Source organism: Setaria viridis, chromosome 6 (assembly GCF_005286985.2).
Source record: "Setaria viridis chromosome 6, Setaria_viridis_v4.0, whole genome shotgun sequence".
NCBI lineage: Eukaryota > Viridiplantae > Streptophyta > Magnoliopsida > Poales > Poaceae > Setaria > Setaria viridis.
The window spans coordinates 23,854,806-23,877,394 of record NC_048268.2 but is presented as its reverse complement, the minus strand read 5'-3'; the positions used below and the strand labels follow the sequence as shown (position 1 = coordinate 23,877,394).

The window sequence follows — 22,589 nt, the reverse complement described above, 5'->3', positions numbered from 1 at the left end:
CATAAACTAATTGGCCTCAAATCTCTTAGTGTTTGCGGTGAGCTTTGTTTTGGGAATCAACACAATAATAATAGTATCATTCCAGCCTTTGGCCCTCCATTAAGGACAGCTAGAACTTTTTGTTTAACATGATCACCAATTAAAGATCAAAACTTCTTGTAAAAAATAGAGGGCAAACCATCAGCACCGGGGGCTTTCAAGTCGCTTATACATTCAAGAGCCTTCCAAATCTCCTCCCTGTGTGACTCTATAGGGTCGACACAACCAAGCACCTCATCAAATTTCATACCTGCGGAAGACGTAAGCAATTGTTGATATTGATTAGTGATGAACCTCCAACACACCTCCATTCTCATCTTTCAACTTACTCATCCAGTCCAATAAGAGCCCCTATGGCAGGGCTTTTAAAACAGCTCCACGGACAGCTTCACCTGAAGTTGTACCAAAGAGCAAAACATGTCCATGCAAGAAACACATGGTGAAGCCGTTTCATTTTGCACTGGGGAGAGGGAGCCAAAACAGGGTGAAGCTATTCTGCCAAATGTTTCTCAAAACGACTTCGGCTCCACTAGATAAGTCACTCCACTAGAGGAGCTAGAACCGGAGCTATTTTAAGAGGAGCTGAAACCATGCCAAAGAGACCCTAAATGTTATATTGGTCTTGCAAGTGTTCGAGCTTATAATGCAAGCAGGATTACTGTCTTGATAAAAGATAATAACATCCTACCTATTATTTACAAAGACCCTACCTATTTTTGCTGCCTCCTGAGACAAAGTTTAGCCAATACTACCACCAAGCACAAATCTAGTTATGTATATTTCATTTGGCAAGTATAAATGCTTCTACATGTACCGAATACTTGACCGCAGGGCTGCTAAAATGTCGAACTCACGAACAAATTAAACAGAGCAGCACTGTTCACAAGTTGCAAAATTAGAGCACGTACGCATTTGTGTACTCCATATATTGCATGCCACTGCCAGCCAGATGAAATTGCTATGTTGAAGAAAATAGTATTAAATGGAAGGGTGTAACACTATAGCTACCTTTAATCTTCCACAATTACCAAGCCATTCACTGAATTGTTACTTCTAATAAAGAAGGATAAAGAAAGGATTTGAAGATTTACAAGCATGACGGACGGGAAAGTCCAGTTCCTTTGGGCCTTTTCCGCAGGCTGCGCCAGGAAAGTCAGCTCGGCTTGAAACGAAAGCCCAACAAATGTGGCAAGGCCGGACACATTTTTCTTATTTTCGAGAACCGCGCCGCCTCCCTGCCGCTCACCAAGTCCTCCAATCCCCGCCACCACTCCACCTCGCGCCGCCAGAGCGAGGGGGTGAGCGGCCAAACCTCCCCTCCTCCCACCCGCCGGCCGCCGCCACCAGATGCTTCGTCGGCGCCGCCCTGAGGCCCGCGCCATCCTCCGCCAGCTCCTCGGCCGCGTCTCACCCGAGGGCAGCGCCGATGCCGCCGCCTTCCCACCTTTCAGGCATTTCGTCGAACGCCTCATAGGCGGCGGCGCGGCCCCGACCTCTCGCGCCGCATCCGCCCTCGCCGACGCCGCCTCCGCCTCCGCGGGGGTCGGAACCGGAGGAGGCGACCCGGCCTCGCTCACGGTCCACTTCCTCCGCCACTCCTGCGGCCTCGCGGAAGCCGACGCCGCCAGGGCCGCCGAGCGCGTGCGCCTCCGCTCCACCAGGAACGCGCACGCCGTGCTCGCGCTCCTCCGCGACACCCTCGGCATGCCCCCCGCCTCCGTCGCGCGCCTCGTCGCCGCGTACCCCGCCGTCCTCTCCTCGGTCACCATCGGCGACAGGTTCGATTTCTACCTCCACGAGCTCGGCCTAGCGCCCGCCGAGGTCCGCCGCTTCGTCCTCGCGAGCCCCAACCGCTTCCTCACCGCGGGGATCGACGGCCGCCTCCGCCCCAATCACCGCCTCCTCAGGGATCTCCTCGGCTCCGACAAAAACGTGCTCACCGCCGTCAAGCAGTCCATTGAGCTCATCTATGACAACCTCGAGGTCGTGCTGCTCCCCAAGCTCCAGGCGCTCCGCGACCATGGCGTCACGGAGGAGGTCCTCGTCAAGCTCGTCACCACGCACCCCAAGGCGCTCGTGCACAGGGCCACCCGCTTTGATGAGGGCTTGGCTGCCATGAAGGAGTTTGGAGTGAGCCCGAACTCTGGCATCTTCCCCTACGCCTTTGGGGTGTTTGCCAAAATCTACCAGTCCAAGTGGGACCGCAGGGTGGAGAATTACCTCAGCCTGGGGTGGACAAAGGAGCAGATCAGGCGAGCATTCATCAAGCACCCCTACTGCATGTCAGTGTCTGATGACAAGGTCAGACAGCTCATGGGCTTCCTCTCTGAGAAGCTTGGCTGGGACCCTGAGTACGTGTCATCAACCCCGACTGTTCTTTCATTCAGCTACGAGAAGCGGACGCTGCTGAGGTACAAGGTGCTGGACATTCTGGTGTCCAGGGGTGTCCTCAAGAAGGGCATAAGGATGGGCCATCTGACATTGTCGGAGAAGAAGTTTGTGGAGAGGTATGTCAATAGATACCAGGAAGTGATACCTGAAGTACTGGAAGCTTACAGAGCCAGGACAGGTTGTGCTGTGAAGTAGCAGGATGATTCTGCCTTGCTCTACCAGGGTACAAAGGCACTGTCTTCTCCTTGTCCTCAATTGTTCGATGTTTGTTGTTTCATGCTTTTCTATGGTCATGAATGGCAATGCAGTACTGGAGTCAATGAATTACTTAGGTTCCTGTTAACTGTCCTTTAATACTGATTTATGGCATCCCTTTTGATGTTTTTTCCTCTGTGGGTTCTTTCTGTGAACAACAAAGCATTTCAAGCCTAAAGAGATTATGCTTAGAGTACTACATGACATGTCAAAATAGATCAATATTAATTATCAAATAACAATATTAAATAGCTAGAAAATCAATCAGCTTATAAAGATGGAGAACAAAATCTGAAGTGATCATGTTAATTGGCAAGGCCTTTATAAGTTACAAGATGCAATGCAGCTTCTTATAACCGAACAAGTGTTCAGTACCAGTTGCTACAGTACTGTTTCAAGTTCCAACTCCAGAACCACAGATCTAGCATTCATACGCATCGACGCTGAATAATTTTTGCTGCTATACTTACATGTGGCAAGCTGCCAGATGACCAAGGTAGAACTCAGCTTCTTGGAGTTTACACCATGGGCTAGGTCATCGTAAGGACATGGGGCATGCCCTAGAACTGAAACATATGATTCCCTACTTACGTGGCCCTGTGCCTCATGGTTGTGCTTAACAATGTGCTTTCCTATGTGCCAGAAATGGCTTATTACCTAATGTTTGAATATTTATGCTGCATATTTTTCATAGCTTGTTCGGTTGATCCTTAATCTTGTCTTTCCCCCTCAAAGAATCTTGTTTCTAGAAGCTGCCTCGTCATTTCATATTTATGTTATGTTCATTCTTCCAAGATACCATTGATGATTTGCTTTTGTCGTTTCACCTGTTAGCAATGACATTTGTGGAGCACTGACATCAATAGCTAAATTTCTGTTATCAAGTTAGTATGAATTTCTGTTATCAAGTTAGTGTGTTTTTTATATATCTGCATTTATGCTCATATTTAATGTTTCCTTTTGTTAAAGGAAATTTTAGTCGTTTTCTGTCCAGCCTTCCACCTGTTATACATATAAGCTCAAGGTATAATTTCTGCTTACATTCGCCTTGTTGTCTACCATGGTTGGGTAAAATGAGGATGACTATTGACTCACCGTCCTTCCCCGGCAGAAGGCATGTTAACTTTGCGTACATTGCTGATGGCACTGTCTCCATTGAGTCTTATGACCTATTCTCTTCATTGCCGCCCACACTCCACCATCATAGGCTGATGGATTATCCATTCACAATTCATATGAATATTATTTCTGTGACAACCCTAGCTAAATTAACCTTGCTTAAGCTTGATTAGGGTAATTAGAAACCCAATTAGCACATGAAAGGTCTAAATTGCCCTTTAGAAGCTTAAATTTGGGGTCAATTTAAAACTTGAAATTTTATATAGGAACTTGAGTTTTTGTCAATCTAAGAGTTGTATAACTTTACATTTCAAACAACTTTTCTTATTAGCACTTTGGCTAATTTGGAGAGGAAGAGGTTCAAAAACTAGATTTAAATTCAGAAGCAAATCAAACTCATACTCAAATTAGTCCTGAAAACATGGCTGAGTAGAGTAACTTAGCTCCTGTTATTTCGAATTCTAGACCTGGACTTGAGTTGGAGCTTTTACCAAAGTTTTAGAGTAAACTCTGAAGAACAAGTTTGACAATTAGAGCTTGAACTAAATCAATCTAGAACCTGCTCAAATCCTAGGCTAAACTCAGCATAATTCTCAAACTCAGCACTTTAAGTCTAAAACAGTGAAAGACATCAACTTGGCGTGCAAATTTCTCACAGATGTGAAACTAAATTTGTGCTAGACCCTTTACAAAAGTTGGAGTACTAAAAGTCCACTACAACTCCACTAATTGGACCTATGCCCAAAACTCGGCAGAACCGTTTCAAATTCTGATCCAAAGTCAGCCAAAACACTGATTCAGCCCCAAACCTGAAAATCTGCTAAGTCCCATAACCTGGCTTTCCCACGAACTTCGACACCAAATATCTCTCGATTTAGCCCGAATTTGTGCCTAGTGCCTTTCTAGAACTTGTAGAGGGTAGTTTGAACTACAAGTTTGCCGAGTTTCAATTAGAAATTTCGCCCAAAAATTGTTCAAACCCGCGCCCTTCGCCTGGCCATGTGCGCGCGGATCCTGAAATCGCGCTCGGCGCATCACCATGTTCCGCGTGGCGCCGCCCCATCAGCGTCCGCGCCTTGCCCAACCCCAGCCAAGACAAGACCAGACGGGCACCCAAGCTGGCCAACGGCATTGCGAGCACATCCTCTCCCCCTGCGCTCCATCCCCTTCGCCCACTACTCGCCTTGCCCGCACGTGCTCGCGAACGCCGGAGCGTGCCACGACCGCTCACCGGCTGACGGCCTCCGCCCAATCTTCACGCTTGACACGACGCGACGGCGCCCACAGTGGCCAATGAGCGCACCTGGCAAAGCAGCTCCCGCACGCCCCCTATCCTGCCGGGCCAATGGTCGAGGGATTGCCCACGAGCCCGCATCCTCTTCCGCCAATGCCCGCCACTAGCCACTCACTATCTGCCCAGCTCTCCTCCCTCCGCTCCTCTTCGGCCACGTCTTACGCGAGCTTTGGCTTTGCCTTGCTCCCGCACATGCACCCGCGGCCATAAAAGGCAATAATGCCTCGCCAAAATACCTTCCCGTGCCATTACTCCCCCGCAAGCTCTGCTGCTGCGAGACCTCACCGTCGACGGCCCCCTTCCGCTCAACACCTCCACTCGCCACCGCCCCTAATCACCTCCGCACAACCCTGCTTAGCTACCAGCGCCGCCGGTAGCTCGCCGGAGCCGACGAGTTTGCCAGAACAGAGAGGTTCCTTACCGCCGCTACCGCCGTTCTTCCCCAACGCCGTTCGCCCTCTCTGAGCCGTCTCCGCCGTACCGCCCTTCACGAGACCTGCTCAAGGTGAGCACACGCACGTGCCCAGCTACTTGTTCCCCTCGATTTCGCGATAGTTCACCGGAATTCCATCGAGTTCACTGCCGGCCGCCGCGAGGGCATCGCTGTAAGGATTGAGTTTTGTCCAGGGACCTTCGAGTAATATTTTAGGGACCTATCCGTGATGGTTTAAAAACTTCAAGAGGCCGCCTGTAAAACTGCTAGTGCCTGTCTGGTTTAAATTTCATTTAAATAAATCAGTGAGATATGTAGAAAAACCAGAAAAATGTCAAACTACTTTTGCTAGATTCAGTGAGATATGTAGTTTCATAGAAAAGTATTTGTACACCTGTCACTGTTAGAAATATTTCTCTAGGTTTTATTTCTTGCCTAGGCCATTAAATGCATTTTAAATCATAGAAAAATGGTAAAATAGCAAATCTACCTTTGTTACCTTTGTTTCAGAGAACTTGGGCGGAGAAAAATGATTTGGACCCTGACATAGATGTTTAAATCACTGTTTGAGTTTTATCTTTGTAATCTAGCTAAGAATCTTTCTTTTTGGATAAGTAATGGTATAGGTTAGAGAAAAATATGAAACCACCTGGGTTAGATCACTTATGAAACATACTTGCTAGGAAAAATATTAGTCACTGAATGAAACTTGATGAAACATGCTTAACTTTTTGTACAAGTTTAAAAGAAGAAAAAATATGGAAAATAGATGACCTTCACCAAAAATTCTGAAAAATTCACCAATGACGCTGTTGCACCTATGTAACTTACTGTTAAACTTTCAGCAACAAACTCTTTGTGTAAAGCAAGATAAAAATAGTTAAGTGCTTGCTACCTTAGGCTAATGAAATAATTTTGATGATTTTTGTAATGATCAAATGATCTCCAAATTTTTACAATAGCTTAGTAATTCTTTGGAGAAGTCTCTGTAAAAGTTTCAACCCCATAGCTCGTTATGTGCAACTGAAGCAAATTTTGGAAGTTAAACGAAGAATAAATGAATGAAACAAATTAAATGGTAAGAAGGGTACAGTGGTAATTTTGGAAGAGGTACAGAAAAATATTCAGAAGCAGGATAACTTTTCGATCTAAAAGTGCTATGAACATAATGTATATATAGGTATACACAATCACCATAAAAACCGAGCTAAGTATCTAAGTCGCCAATACACTTTTAAACTATAGAGAAAAAGTAATTAGGTGTTTGTCTAAATATAGTCAGTCTCGAAATCAAGTTACTTTACCATAATATATAAAATGTCATTAATACTTGTTAAATATGAAGCATTGATTTATCTACATATGCATCACGTGTAGAAGTGAATCTCGCCGACGGGACTTACGAGCTGCACCCAGCGCAAGAAGAAGAGCTCCCAGTCGATCTACATCACTTGGAGGCCGAGCCCGTACAAGAGCAAGCTGCCGAGCCCGTACAAGAGCAAGCTCCCGAAGACCCACTAACTCCCTCTGAACTTGAAGGCAAGCCCGAAGCATGTCCCCACTTTTTAAACCGGAGCATGTCCCCGCTTTTTAAACTTATGCAATAATGTTGATGCTTATAATTGTGCATTTAAGTTATTAGGCGTTGTTTGAAAACTTAGCTACATAAACTTAGTACCTATGATCTGAATACTAGCATGATAAGTCGAGTAGATGCCATGCTTAATAGGACACGGTAAAAGTTGAGTGATTTCTTGTCACTCGTAAGTTATAGGCGTTGTTTGTTTACTTATGTTACAACCATAAGGATGACGGGTGGGGTAGGGCCTTGTGAACTGTTTTGGTGGTCGGTGGATTGCTCCTTGTGTCTAAATGAAATTGTGCCAAGGTCTAATCGTGTCGGTATTCGTGATCAAGTGTTTGAAAGTACTAATCTCATACCTAGTATGGGATGGGAAGCCTAGTATCTGATTGAATCGGGATGTGAGCGGACCGCCCTACTATCTCTGGAACTTAGTTCCCCTGGTGCATCATGTGGGTACAAGTGCAGTCACGGTACGGCATCGACCGGGACCGTGGGGCATTGTATCCAAAGGAAGTAGGCTCGACATGTGGCTAGGGATTGATGTGGACAGCTGATAAAGGAAGTGGACTCGGTGTAGTTCACGGATGTCGTGAGGTTAGGTTCACCTTGCAAGGTTTAATAAACTCGATTCGAATTGTCCCCTTCTCACAATTTGGGACTACTTGATCGCTATACTGTACTGAGTAAGAAGTCAAACAGTATGATGATAATACTGATGCTTGTACTTAATTGTTTGATCACCTTGCTTGACTAGATTAGGTGCTTACTTAAAATGGTAAATGAATATAGAACCTGATGCTAAAACTTGAAAATAAGGATCAACTATTAGTCGCTTTTGGCAAAAACAAACACACAGCCAAAAAGCATGCATGTCTAGAAGTTGGTGAAGTAGTAATCACCTGTCGGGTCAATCTTGCTGAGTATTAGTTGCTCAGTATTGCTTATGGCTCACTTTTCAGGTGTTACTGATTTCAATGAAGTGGCTGCTAGTCTTACTTGGCCTACCCAACTCCCTCCGTGTTGGACGGTCGAGTGGAATCCCTCCTCAAACGGCGAGGATAGGGGTTATTGATATCGTGGTCGGCTTCTCCGTGATATTTCGTATCGACATTTAGCCTCTGCAAGACTTTAAATCTTCCGCTGTTGAACACTCTGCAAACTTGTTTGAATTTCAAAACTCTAATGTAATAAATTATCATACAATCTTAATCTGGATGGATTGTTGTAATTTCTAGGGATAACACTCACCTTCGTGTGAGCCTGCTTTGTGATCAATCCGAGTTAAGTGGTGTATCGGGTGAAACCCGACGGACTGCTGAGTTAGCTTGATTAAAGTGTATGTTCGCGTGTGAGGCAATTCCAGTACACTTTAGCCAGGTTAATTTGAGGCAATCTGCCACAATCCCTCCTCCATTAGCTTAGAACCACAATATGCTCCCACCGTTGTTAACTTTTTATGACGTATGACATTATGCCTTTTGACCAAACAAAACTAAGGTATTGGATCCATTGGTGCACGCGCCCACACACACATAAGTGCTCGTGGTTGGGGACGGTGAGGGTGAAGATCGGGCTGTCCTGGTTCTGAAGCGAGCCAGCGACGCATGCGGTGAGTACCGAGTAAGAGTGACACAAAGCATAGTAGCACGACCGGCTGAATCCTTGGTCTTGCCAACCCGCAAAGACCTAAGAATCAATATAATACGCCTAATCACGCACCCGCGCATACCATACCTCCTGAATAGTTGCTGAAAGCGACCCTGAATAGTTGCTCAATAGTGCAGAATAGTGCCCAGAATAGTGCCGCCATATTTTTTGCTCATCTTGAGGTGCTCCACCCACTCGCGGTGAGTGCCCGAGCGTTGTTCGTATTCCTAATTTGAATAGTAAGCTGAATTTGAATAGTGCCTCTTAATTTGAATAGTAACCAACGAATTTGAATAGTAACCCGAATTCCGTAACTTGAAAATTTAAGTTGCGAATCAGAGCTGCAGTCCTTCGTTTATTCCCCCCCCCCTACTGGTAAGCCACCATGTCCATTTACTAAGCAAACCAACCACGTGACACCATCTTACAGCTTAACCCACCCACCAGGAAACATTCATGCATGCATGAAATCTTTTGTTGATTTGAAACAAAAAATGTGATATCTCTTAAATCGCAGATCCGATTTTTAATCCTTTTGAAGATTAACAAAGCGAGATCCGTGAAGGCTATATTTGATGAATTTTTTTCAAGTACATAATTGTAATATGTTGTAGGGTGAGTTACAAGCACTTCTACAACATAATTGTAACTTGGTTTAGCACTGGTTGAAACTAATTATAACCTAGTGTAACCTTGTTATTACTTCTAGTTGCAATTATTCACTACTCAGTTGCAACCCTAGTTACTACTCTGATTGCAACCAGATATGCTTCCAACTCCGAATTGCAACCCGTTATCATGTGTTGCAACCAGTTACAACCTAATTGTTTCCCAACAAGTTATTGTCTGATTGCAAACCCAAATAGTAGTGGTTGCAACTCATTACTACACAATCACTACTTGTTGCAACCAGTTACTGCTACCGAATTGTAAACCAGTTACTACTTATTGCAACTAGTTACTACTCAGTTGCAACACAATTGCTACTCTAATTGCAACAGGATATGCTTGCAACTTAGAATTGCAACTTGACATGATTATAGTGACCAGATGCAGATAGTACTAACTAGTTGCAACTAGGTGGTAGACAGAGTTGCAATCGTTAGTACATAGATATGCAACTCGATTAAACGATAAAAAATATATCCATATTGGATCTAGTTTTGTTAAGAATATTTTTTTGAGTCGGATGCAACAAACGGTTTGTCAATCGGGGTTACGGTTTAGGAGAAAAAATGTTTCAAAGATTTGAACCAACAAAAGATTCCATGCATGTATGCATGCAGTCTGGTAGGATTTGTATGTTAGGTGGCATTACGTGGTAGGTTGAAGATACAAATTAATTTAGGAATCATGCACCCATGTTTGGCCTGGTGCGTCCACCGGGCTGGGTGCATTTTATGTACAGGATGCATCCGGGTGTATTATAGCAAAACAGTATATAAGTTCATCTTCGGTGCCCATAAAGCTGGCATTGATATGAGCGACTTGAAGGGAGGAAGATCTTGCATTTGAAAAATTCTTCTGTTTATTTCGGGGTTGTTTGGGAGACAGGGGCTAAACCTGTCACATCGGATGTTCGAATGCTAATTAGGAGTATTAAACATAGGCTAATTACAAAACTAATTGCACAATCCCTAGGCTAAATCGCGAGACAAATCTATTAAACCTAATTAGTCCATGATTTGACAATATGGTGCTATAGTAACCATTCGCTAATGATGGAGTAATTAGGCTTAATAGATTTATCTCGCGATTTAGCCTAGGGGTTCTGCTATTAGTTTTGTAATTAGCTTATGTTTAGTCCTTCTAATTAGCATCCGAACATCCAATGTGACAAGGCTAAAGTTTAGCCCTCCTCCAAACACCCCGTCACCAGCAACTGTTTCCCTGAACTTATTGTTTGTCAGCCTGATACGCTGATCAAACCAATTCTTGATACAATGGTGAGCGTTTTGGCATGGCATGTTGTGATGTTACATATTTCGAACCTTCTCCACGATAGTTTCTGGCATGTTTATGAATTGTTACATTTTGCTAACCTCCAAGACAGGTTATGGCATGATTGTGAATTCTTACATTTTTTGAACCTTGTGCAAGACACCTTCCGGCATGTTTGTGAATTGTTACATTTCCGAACCTTCACCACGACAGCTGCAAATTGCGTTCCATGCAAAGATGGGCATTTCAACTTCCGCATAAGAGCTTTACAATTCCAATTGCTCTCCCAGTTATTTTTTTTAGTTCGCTTGCACTTTGAATTTTGTTGTGTAGAAGTAACGAAGAAATCACATTTAGGTTCCGTGTTTCCCTTGCAGATGTAGTATTTGGTAGAGAGATATGTTGTTAATTTAGGCGGTTATTCCTGGTTTGCTGAGGAGAATCAGATGATCTGGGCTTGCTCTCCCTCTTTGATCTGTGCCTGTTGTACATGTCATAAAGCATGATGAATCCCTCTAATCACCCGTAAGTTTGTGATCATCTTCGGACACTTGATCCCACTGTGATTATGGAGCTAGTGTCGTTTAATAGGCGATCTCATACATTGACACATAATCTTGAGATGACTTAACAAACAACCCGTACAATACGTTATCCTATAAGTTGTCTGGTAGAGCTGTATAATTCCTTAATTTTTGGATATGAGAAAAGAATATTATGAGTTGCATGACAACAACTTGCACAATGGTTGTTAAGTTGTCTCAGTCCTAAAATTTAGCTTATGAGGCGGTTGTTTCGCGGAACAACGAACTCACTCTCTCTCCTCCACGTCATCAAAAATTTTACGTGGTACTGCATGAAATGACCTACGAGACTGCTGACGTGTAGCAATACATGTGACAACACATCTTTTGAGCCTGACATGCCTGCGCCAACTCTCTAGAGACGTGTTTGTCGGCCATTCGGCCTGACGAGGTGCGGTATGGTTTCAACAGTGATTCCAATGCCATTCGATTCCGAGTGCTTTGCCGAATTTCTTGTATCATCTGTGAGTGAGCTCGTGTGATGTATGTAGGCCTATCTCTCGCCTCTCGGCACTTGGTCGGGTATTTCTTGTATTTGCATATTGCAGGTAATAAGGCTTGATGGTTTCCCAGAACTGAGCAACATGTGTTCGCACTTTGCAGAGGCAGGCATTACCGGTAAGCTCATTCATCTACATCAGGCTGCGCAAAAAGATTGCAGCAGCATCTGCAAATACCGGAGTTCTGAACCCTACAAATTTTGCAGCAGCATCCGCATGTATCGAAAATTTACGAAAATTTCTAGCAGAGAATGAAGGCAGCATCAGGAGAAACTGTAATCTCTCAATTTCTGGCCAGTTTATACGTCGTGGGTCTCGATTAGTTTGGCAATGTGCCAAACACAAATCATCCCACCCAGCTGCGCTCCGCAAATGCCCGCCCGCGCGTCCCAGTCACCCCGCCGCTGCGCATGCGCCGCCGCCGCCAGGTCCCACGCCGCCCTCCTCCCCACGCTCTGGAACCAGCTGCTCACCGGCTACTCCGCCGCCACCCTTCCCGGCTTCGGCCTCGCCGCCGCGCGCCGGGTGTTCGACGAGATCCCGCGCCCCGACGCGATCTCATGGAACGCGCACGTCGCCGCGGGCGCGCACCCGGACGCATGGCGCCTCCTCCGGGCCGTGCACGCGCGGGGCCTCGCCGCCAGCACTTTCGCCCTCGCCTCCGCGCTCCGCTCCGCCGTCTCCCCGCGCTCGGCGCCCAGCTGCAGCCGTTCGCCGTCAAGTCCGGCCTCGCCGACGACGTCATCCCCGCTAGCGCGTTCCTCGACGTTTACGCGAGATGTGACCGCTTGAGCGATGCTCGCTGTGTGTTCGACGGAATGCCGGAGCGGAATACCGTCTCTTGGAACACGCTCATTGCTGGTACGCGTAGTCTGGGAATCTGGCACAAGCGAAGGCGCAGATGAAACCACATTTGCCCTTTTGCTCGTTGCAGTTGACAGTCTGTTTCTTGATGCAAGAGTTGGACGGGAATCACCAACACCTGGGACAAGTAAGCTTTCGTTTACGTCTCACTGACCGTCTGTTTCTTTCCGTATCGCCGTTGTCAAGGCTGTTTTTGCCGGCGGCATGATCTCAATGTGTAGGCTGTCAATGCGGTTAGGAGGACGATGCAAACTGGTGGTGGTGCAGGATAATTGCACGAAATATGCTCAAAAGTGCCAACTGGCCGGCGATAGAGAATTGGTCAGATGGAGCGCTCCAGCTGCAAATACGCAATGTGCAAGTGTTGGAATGTGATCTTGACCAACACCAACATTACGTGCATATCCACCTGCACCAACAAACATAAGAGAGATTAGTGAGTTTGTTACTAGTGTCGTCATGATCGGCAGGCGACCCTAAGGGTTATCTGGAGTCGGCCCTGACCCCACAGTGCTATAAGTGAAGAGTTGATGCTTAATGCACCTAATCACGTCATTAGTCAAAACACGGGTCGGGCACTGGAGGGGTTGGAAGCCCAATTACCATGTCTGGAGGCTGCTCCTCTACTTCCAGATTCAGTTCTTCATTAACCAGGAGCAAGAAGCTCCTAATCTGGTGAAGAATAAGATTACTGCTTCATCTAAAACAATTCATCTACGACTACAGATGGCACTTCAAGACTCTGGTCAGTTTAATCTAAGTATTCCGCATTAATTAAGTTAGTGATCATGATTAGGCTAAGATTAAGATCATGTTTAAGTTAATGAATTAAATCTAGGAGTAAGTTGTCGGACGTCAGTCTAGAAGGCAATCGAGTCGTTATTAATGTCCCAATCCACTATTTGAAGCGAGATCATATTTAACTGCAGAGCAGCAAATTATGAGCTCAAAATCAGTCATGCTCATGGATCATGGTGTTGCACAGTAGAACAATAACGGCCTATTTGGTTTGGCAATTGATTCCATCCGGCATGGGCTGGTCCTGCATGCACACAGGTTAGCCTGGTCTGAATATTTTTGCAGCACGAGTCTTGCATGTTGGCTTATGACTAACCCTGCACGAAACAACTTGTTCACGGACGGGGTGATGGGGTCCTGTGATACAAATCAAATCACCTTCTTTTTTTTATAGGACGACTCCGAATCATCCCTTGTCTGATTGTCTCAAACCAAGCACACTGTAATTCAATGAATCTCTGGATATCTATGTAAAATGTTTATCGTCTAAATTAGCACAACATTGAGGGTTGAAACTTAATAACATACACCAAATTGTTCTCTTGTGGAACAGAGATTGTCCATGTATTATTACAGTTTCCTATACTTGGAGCTTATCTATCAATTCTGTTTGCCTTGGAATTACATATTTATTTAATCCACTGCCTCAGATAAGTCTTTTCTCAGACACAACCATGATGCAAAAGTGAGACCACTACACTGGTATCCAGTTTAGCTGAAAACTCTTCTTTAATGAATAAGATTTCAGCATAAACATCCTCTGTTGTTGGCCGGTCCTTGGGAGACATCTCAGAGCATACCAGGCCAAGATTAGCTAGCTGCAGAGCACACTTTTGGATCCCACCCATTACTTGATCTATGTCTTCACCTTCAAGATATCGGGTGAGATTGGGTTCTAAGATCTCATTTATTTTCAGTGGAAGGGATGACTTCACGAAGCCGCAAAGGTTTATACCGTCCTTAAACATCTCATCGGTTGGACGCTTTCCTGTGATCATCTCTAGAAGCATGATTCCATAGCTGTAGATGTCACCCTCAATTGAAACTTTGCACCCCATGCCATACTCTGCAATATTGTGCAAAACTTTATAAAAAAAGGTATGCACTTAACTTTGTTCAATAGTAGAAAGTTGGTTCATATTGTATCAACTATCAACACATCTTTATGTGACAAATAATATGCATATATTACATCAAAGAAAAGACAATTTATGTCCCTACCTGGTGCAATGTATCCGACAGATCCTCTGGGTCCTGCAATGCTCGATGTTGAAGAGTCACTGGATAGAAACTTTGCAAGCCCAAAGTCACCAAGGCATGCAACCATTTCATCATTCAGAAGCACATTGCTTGGCTTTAGATCGCAATGAACCAAAGGAGGAGCGCATCGATTATGAAGGTAATCTAGGGCAGCAGCAACATCCACAGCTATTTTAAGCCGTGAGTCTAAACTCAGTGGTCCTTTTGTGCTCTTTCTGTATTCTTCTGGATGGAGCCAGCCCTCTAGGTTACCATTACCCATGTACTCAAGAATGAGCGCTTTGAATTCAATTCCTATTGGATCAAAGGTTGAACATACACTTATCACTCTTAAAAGATTCCGATGGCGAGTGTTTCTTAGAGCCTCGCATTCAGAGAGGAAGTTGTTTGGTGCTCCAAGTTGGTCGGACCTGAATACCTTTATGGCTACTGCACATAATTCAAACTTCAACTGACCTTTGTATACCATTCCAAATCTTCCTGAACCAACAAGATTGTTTGGAGAGAAACAATCTGTTGCTTTGAATAAGTCAGTGTATGAGAAGTTCTTGAACTGCTTGAGTGATTGGTCAGTGAGCGTCTTAGCTTGCCTTTTCTTCTTCAGAATAATGACTGCAACACATGCCGCGATGGCTGCAACCATAGTAGAAAGTGGAACTACTACAGATACAATATATTTTGTACTCTTCCTTTTATGTGCTGATGTCCTGCAGAGTGGTACATGCGGAATTGGAGAAGTTGCACACAGTTTGCTGTTTCCTCTGATGAACACGTCACTCGCATTGGCAAACACGCCACCTCCAGGGACGGCCCCCTCAAGGTCATTGAAGGATAGATTTAGAAAACGTAACAAGGTGAAGGACTCAAAATATTCAGGAATTCTACCTGACAAGTTATTCTGGGAAAGATCCATCTCAGAGATGCCTTGTAAGCTGATAAAAGAATTTGGGATGCTTCCTTTCAGGAAATTTTTCTCCAAGTGGAGAGAATCCAAAAGAAGGCACTGACCAAGTGTGGTGGGAATCTCACCTGATAATTGATTGTTGGAAAGACTTAGTAAATTCAGATTAATTAATCTACCAATCTCCAATGGTATGTCTCCAGTGAGTTGGTTATACGACAGGTCTAAGCCTTCAGAAAGCGTAGATATTGAAAATAGTTCCTCAGGTATAGCTCCGTATAAGCTATTGGAAGAAAGGTTGAGTGTCGTCAAACGTTTACAACCATTTATGCTAGAAGGTATGAGTCCGGTCAAATCATTTCCCCCAAAATTAAGCTTAGTAAGCTGATCCAATTTACCAATTGATTGTGGTATTTCTCCAGAAAGTTTGTTGCGGGATAAGGTTAGGATGGACAAGTTTCGGAGGTTTCCAAGCATGTCTGGAATATATCCTGAGAGTAAGTTGTTATCTACTTGAAGGACAGTGAGGTTCATGAAATTTCCAATCTCTGATGGTATAGGTCCTGTCAATTTATTTTCTATCAGCACGAGGACCTTTAAGCTTTTTGAAATATTGGTAATATAAGTAGATATTACTCCTTGAAGGTGGTTTCTATCCAACCATAATTGGAGTAACTGGGTGCTGTTTTTTAGAGAGGATAAGAAAGTCCAGTCTCCAGCTTCAAGCCTGTTAACACCCAGATCTAGGTAACTCAATTTGGAAAGGGATCCTAGTGAAGGAATAACACCTGCGAATGTGTTACTACGAAGGTTTAGAACTTGCAAGTTTGAGGCGTTGTCAAGGGAAGAAGGAATTGGCCCTTCAAACTTGTTCCCTTCCAATATCAAATTTGTGATGCTTGTAAGGGTGTTACCAATGTCGGCAGGAAGCCTCCCGACGAGTTGGTTGGCACCAAGGCCAAGAAAAATAAGAGAAGAGATGTTATAAAGTGCTGGTGGAACAGTGCCTGACAAGTTGTTATAATTGAGGTTTAGTGTTTTCAAACTTGTAAGGTTACTGAAGCTCTCTGGGATCTGTCCATGTAAATTGTTATGAGAAAGGAGTAATGAAGATAAGGAAGCAAGGTTACCAAGTGAGTGAGGAATCTCTCCTGATAGCTTATTTTTATCTAAGCTAAGGTACTGCAGTACTGAGGACGATGCCTGCCACTGCCTGAAAGGCGGGACAGACCCAGAAAGGTTATTGTTTGAGAGATCTATGTAAGAAAGGGTTGTGCTGTTGAATAGAGCGGCTGGTATTCGTCCACTAAGGCTATTATTCTGTAGATTTACCCACGTCAGATAGTTGCTCTTCCCCAAAAACTCAGGAATGTTGCCTGTCAGATAATTGCTAGGGAGGAACAGGGCAGAAAGATTGGGAAGCAAGCCAAGTTCTGGAGGGATGCTCCCACGAAGATTGTTGTTGCTAAGAATAATACTTTTAAGAGACAAACACTGACTAAGACCTGGAGGGATCTCACCTTGTAATGCATTGCTATAAAGGTCGATGGCCTCAAGGCGAGAACACGAAGATATTGTCTCTGGTATCTCACCACTAAGGGAGTTCATGCTGAGGTTGAGGTACTGAAGCCAGGTTAATCGGCTGATGACTGGAGAAATATGGCCATTGAGCTGATTATTGGGCATGTGGATCCTATCAAGGAAGCTGAGGTTAGCAACACATGGGAAGATGTTACCAGAAATGTCCTCCGATTCAAGATCCAGTGCGATGACTCGAGATGCGTTCTGTTTAGTGGCACATGTCACCCCGTGCCACTCGCAGAACGCAGGGGAGTCGTTTCTCCATGATGCTAGTGCTCCTCCTGGGTCGCGGAGCTGAGATTTGAGGCAGAGAAGGGCATCGGATTCATTGAAGGTTCCAGATGAGGCGTGCAAATTTGGACACAGGGCAAGTAAGCTGAAGAAGATGAAAGAAAGCGGTGGCAGGAAGGAGGCGTTGTAGATTGTTATGCGAGGCATCTTATTGCTGTGCATGGGTGTGTTTATCATTCTGCTTGATCTTATGTAGAGCCTCATGCCAATTCCGGAGCACGAGTCCGGCAACCAAGTTTACTACTGATGGTTTTGAATATTGTCTTGTGCAAGTTTAATTTCCCACCTAATGCAATACAATCGTCATCAGCTTTTACAGTGACACAAGCCTTGCAAGATCTTCAAGTCAAGAGTCATGGATGAATAATCTATCACGTGACAGTTGGCGATGCAATTGTATACGAAGTTTCAGCACTCGCTTTCCAATTTGAACGTAATTATTACTTAGCCGTCCAAACGCGGCCATTGTATAGTCGTCTCTTTTATGCGTGGGAGTCGGTGATTTTCGTATTGTGATGATGTATGATTATTGACGCCGATGTAATAATGCCCAAAGCTGCGTTCGTGGCTGACTTAGCTTTTATATGCGTCATAAAGGACCAAAGAAACATACCGATTGAGATATCATATTCAACACGTTTTTTTGTTGAATTAGTGAATCCGCCTGCGGCTAGTATATCCTGCTGCTATTTGCAAAATATTGATATTTAGATATGCAAAAAGAAATTCTATTTTACTATCCCCAGTTATTTGATTTTTTTCATTTTCACTCCATACAAAATAGACTCGATTTAGTCCCAAAACTTTTCGAACCAGTTCAGATAACCCCATAATGAATTTTTTTTCTCCATTATAATAAGTTGTATTTTAGGTTTAAATCACGTGGGTGAATATACACTATTATACCATATCGAATAAAATATTTCAGAAATTTTCATGATTATCCGGCAACCTAGAGCCATACCATCTATCGCGGTTGAACTTGTGGTCCAAGTCAAACCCTAAAATCTCAAGAACTATCCTAAAGAAATAGGACAGGTTCACATCACCATCTACATATTAGGTTCACGTCACCATCTGCATCTGCATATTAGGTCAGTTTTAGTAATAAGCCAACCAAACGAACCCCACCTATCTAAGAACAGACACTCCAGGAATCCTGCTTTCATAAAGTTTGGACGCATCCTCCCGCAAGAGGTCACTCCGGGAACGTAAAACTCTCCTCACAGGGTTGAACATGGGCCATAGCAAATCAAGGAGCTAAGGCATCTGCCATCCCCTTACACCAACATGCCATCCTCCTACAAGCATGGTACCACAATTGCTAGTCTCAGGCTGAACCGAGCCTCATACTAGCCACTCGACCCTTAATTGCCAAAGCGAGGGTTATCGTTCAAAGTGTATCCAGTATCTACCACAGTTCTCTTATCCCTAACAGGTAACGATGATCCATGAGGTCATAGTATATAACCCGTTAGGTATCTTACACATGAAGAACTTCTCTTAAACAGATTTGCTCAATGTATGTTGCTTGCACTGTTACACACGGGTAAAGTTTTAGGACCGTAGGATTGTCATCAAATTGCTTTGATTAGTGTAAAATTGTTCACTGCCATACAAAAATCAGTCAACTAAATGAAATAAATGTTATTGTCTTGAAAAATACTCCAACAACAAAAATATTCTACGCAACAAAAGAAGGTTCTGCTTAATAAAATTAATGTTCCAAGTTACAACAAAAAGATATGTTCCCCTCGATAAAAAAAATGTGTCAACCTCATGAGAAGTGTTCTAGATTACAACGGAAAATGTTCGCTTAATAAAAAATGTTTTAGCCACACGTGGAAAAACATGATTTTTTTTAAAAAAAATTAAGATCTCGACAATTCAACATAAATCTAATGGTCCAAGAGGTGACTTGCGCATATGAAAGAAATTAGTCAAGTCACAAAGATCCCACTGCAATCCCGCTTTGATGGTATCACATTGACTAGTCACATTTTAATTTATTGCACGCGCATTGTGTAAGTACAATGGCATCTCTGTGGAAAATTTGATTCTAAGTGGAGTGGTCAAACTGCACTGGCGATAAGCCATATTTTGACCGTTTCAAGGAATCAGGTTCAAAAGTTGCAAACTGGTTCTTCATGGCACTTGGCACCTTCCCAAGCTCTTCTTCCCTTCCAGTTTTTGATTTGTCTTGAGTCAAGCATTTTACCAAATCCAAGATAGTGAAATGGGATTCATAAACGCGTCCGAGGCTCCTATTTGAACTTGCTACGTCATACCAATGCAATGGCCGATGTTTAGGCATATACCTATATAGATAGCTCCTGGAACCACAAGGAATTAAAGCTTCTCGGTTCTCATACGATGATGTTGGGGTGCCCTTCCTTCCGTGTTACATTTTTTCTGGTGATCCAGCTAATTCTTATCAGCATGAGCAGCCTCATTCCCCTAGCAGCCTCGAATAAGGGATGTAAGTGCTAAACTAAATATTTGTTTTTACTATGATTTTTACAGAAGTATGTATTGTAACCTTGGACGACAAGCTGATCCAAGGTTATGGATTTTGATCTCCTAGTTTTTACATGCTTTTAATCAAGAGCAGAGGCAGAGATAATAGATTGATGGTTTGTCTGAATCACACTAGGTTTGAAATCTGTTGATGACATGTCTCTACTTGTGGTTGAGCTTGTATATTCATAAGATCATCCTCTCCCGGCTCTCTGTGTAGAATAATATCAACCAATGCTATGTTTGGGTGATGCTTTTAAGGTGTCACAAATCTATTTAGACCACTAAAAGGTAGGACTAGCCCATCAACATTTAGCAACATGGGTTGAAACTAGAAAACTAGTAAGGCCCCTTTTAGGGCTAACGCCCTCAGGTACTTACCCCCAAATAACGGCACATAAGTACCGATGATTTCTTGGTGTAATAGTGGCCTTGCCTTATCGCCTCACAGTAGTAATGTTAATTTTCCTCCATTGTTCCAAACCTCATGTCAAAGCTAGGTCTTTCTTTCCTTTCTTGAACTAATATGCAAGTTGCAAAAATGGAAAAAAACATTTGTTTATGGAACAAATATACGTTTTATTTTTGTATCATGTAAATAAATTGAGACGAAGTCTGAAGTATTGTAAAGAGTGTATATATAGATGACATATTTTCCTTTTGGATCTTGGTGCAGGCGGTTGGGGCTCCTCTTCAACTCCATGCCCAGGAGACCCTCCAGTAACGAACTGCCCTCGGCCGCCCTGTCGACAATAGCCCTTTATGATCCATGAATATATGAATTTATACAGGTGTCATTGATACACGCGTCAATAGATTCGATGATTTCCAAATTTCATGTTATACGGGTTGTTGTCTTGTCCCCAAATTCAAAAATTCAATATATATGTTACGTACAATCCTATATCACTTCTTGCGTTGATGTATATATCAATAAATCATTTTTTAGGAGACGTATCAATATTTGATCACTTCATATACATAAAATCTATCTTCATTTTCAAATATATGTGAACTCTACTCTTTATATTATTATCTAATACTCAGAGGCTTATATCTATACTCATATATATAAAATCTATCTTATATGTAATATCTTTTTAAGGTACTTTTCAGACCGTGTAACCAAATGGTACATTTAAAACATCAGAGGCCTGTAACTATGTGTGAGGAGGAAATTCACGCTCAAAGTATGAGCTCAAGAGAACCCTCCAGCAGTAGTTAAGGTAGGAAAAGAATAATCTAAACAACATTATAAAATTATAGGCAGTTCTAGATCTTCTTTTGTTCCCTTGAGAGCACATGAGTTTGCTCTTCTCCTTAGCTTATTAAAAGGAATAGGCACTCGCGTGTATAACCCAAGATGGAGAATGAATGAATTAGATAAACTTAAAACTTTAAATAGCTTACACTACTTTGCATCGAAGTTCAGTAGAACATGCTATTTAGGAGTATATCTACGGTTGATCTATTGAGAAAGAACCCACCCATAAAAATATTTTGCAACGAAGAGTCAATCCTAACAAAAATTACTCTAAGTAAGAACTTAAGTTGTAAGTATGAAATGCGGGAAAACGTAAAGAAATAGGTAAGAGAGGATGCAAACTTGGCACAACGATTTATGTCGTACTATTTGGTAGGTAAATGTCACCCCTAATCAATATTTAAGCTCCATCAACAATATATTGCATGATCATTTTTATAGTGGAGATGATGAGTTGAGATTGAGTCACTTAACAAAAGTCTGATGAGCCTGTTGCTGATTATATCAGAAGGTTTAGAGATGTAAAAAACCGTTGTTATAGTCTTGTTATCTCCGAGAGGGATCTAGCTGAATTAGCTTTTAATGGATTACGATCCCATACCAAAGATAAATTGGAGGGTCATGAATTTGCTAATGTTACCCAAGTCTTGCAAAGAGCTTTGGCTTAGGAAAGCTGAACTAAGGATAATCTGATCGTCCCAACATGCATATGTTGAATTATGATTCCTTGGACGATGAGAGCAATGATGTTTTAACTGCTGAATTTGTATGGCCACGCAAGGATAAACCTAGTACTTGTACTTCTCTCAAGCCGGTCCGAAAGAATCAGCAAGAAGATATGAAATGTACTTTTGATGTAGCCAAGTGCGATAGGATCTTTGATGAATTGCTTAAAATTGGGCATCTAAAAATATCTCATACTATACCTCCATTTGAAGAGTTGAAGAGAAGGGCATATTGCAAGTTCCATAATACTTTTTTCGCATGCCACTAATGATTGCAATGTGTTTCGCCAGCAAATACAATCGGCCATTAATGAAGGTCGTTTGACTTTTCATGAAATGCAAGTTGATCAAAATCCTTTTCCAGTGAATACTCTTGAATTGACGAATCCCAAAGGGCTAATTCGGCCAGATCAAACCGAAAAGGCTAAAGGGAAGAATGTGATTATTGGTGAAGGAAAGCCTGACAAAAAGGTGCCACTGGAAAAGATCATCCCTCAAGTCACAGCAAAGACTTCTACGCTCGAGGGGCAAGGCAAAAGCAAGGCTGCCGGTTCTGCACAGACCGGTCTGACCGGTCATGTGGCGGATCCACTTCGAATC

The 22,589-nt window shown here is 43.3% G+C and overlaps 2 protein-coding genes and 1 long non-coding RNA gene across 4 annotated transcripts; 2 read left to right on the top strand and 1 right to left on the bottom strand.

Annotated features, from left to right (window-relative positions):
• Positions 1-1,260: 1,260 nt before the first annotated feature.
• On the top strand, positions 1,261-8,344 carry LOC117860858 (uncharacterized). Its single transcript, XM_034744253.2, has 2 exons — positions 1,261-5,603; positions 8,076-8,344. The coding sequence occupies exon 1, from the start codon at positions 1,387-1,389 to the stop codon at positions 2,623-2,625; it is 1,239 nt and encodes a 412-aa protein (XP_034600144.1). The 5' UTR covers positions 1,261-1,386; the 3' UTR covers positions 2,626-5,603; positions 8,076-8,344.
• Positions 8,345-13,952: 5,608 nt separating this feature from the next.
• Positions 13,953-17,746, bottom strand: LOC117860856 (uncharacterized). Of its 2 annotated transcripts, XM_034744250.2 has the most exons (3): positions 17,348-17,746; positions 14,672-17,260; positions 13,953-14,516 (listed from the first exon to the last, which is right to left on the bottom strand). In XM_034744250.2, the coding sequence occupies exons 1-3, from the start codon at positions 17,685-17,687 to the stop codon at positions 14,113-14,115; spliced, it is 3,333 nt and encodes a 1,110-aa protein (XP_034600141.1). In that variant the 5' UTR covers positions 17,688-17,746; the 3' UTR covers positions 13,953-14,112. The 2 variants fall into 2 exon arrangements, with proteins under 2 accessions (XP_034600141.1, XP_034600140.1); XM_034744249.2 differs by having other exon boundaries at positions 14,672-17,746.
• A 1,816-nt stretch (positions 17,747-19,562) lies between these two features.
• LOC117861499 (uncharacterized) lies at positions 19,563-20,961 on the top strand. The gene is made up of 2 exons (XR_004641790.2): positions 19,563-19,962; positions 20,677-20,961. It is a non-coding gene; the product is annotated as an uncharacterized lncRNA (long non-coding RNA).
• The last annotated feature ends 1,628 nt before the right edge of the window (positions 20,962-22,589 follow it).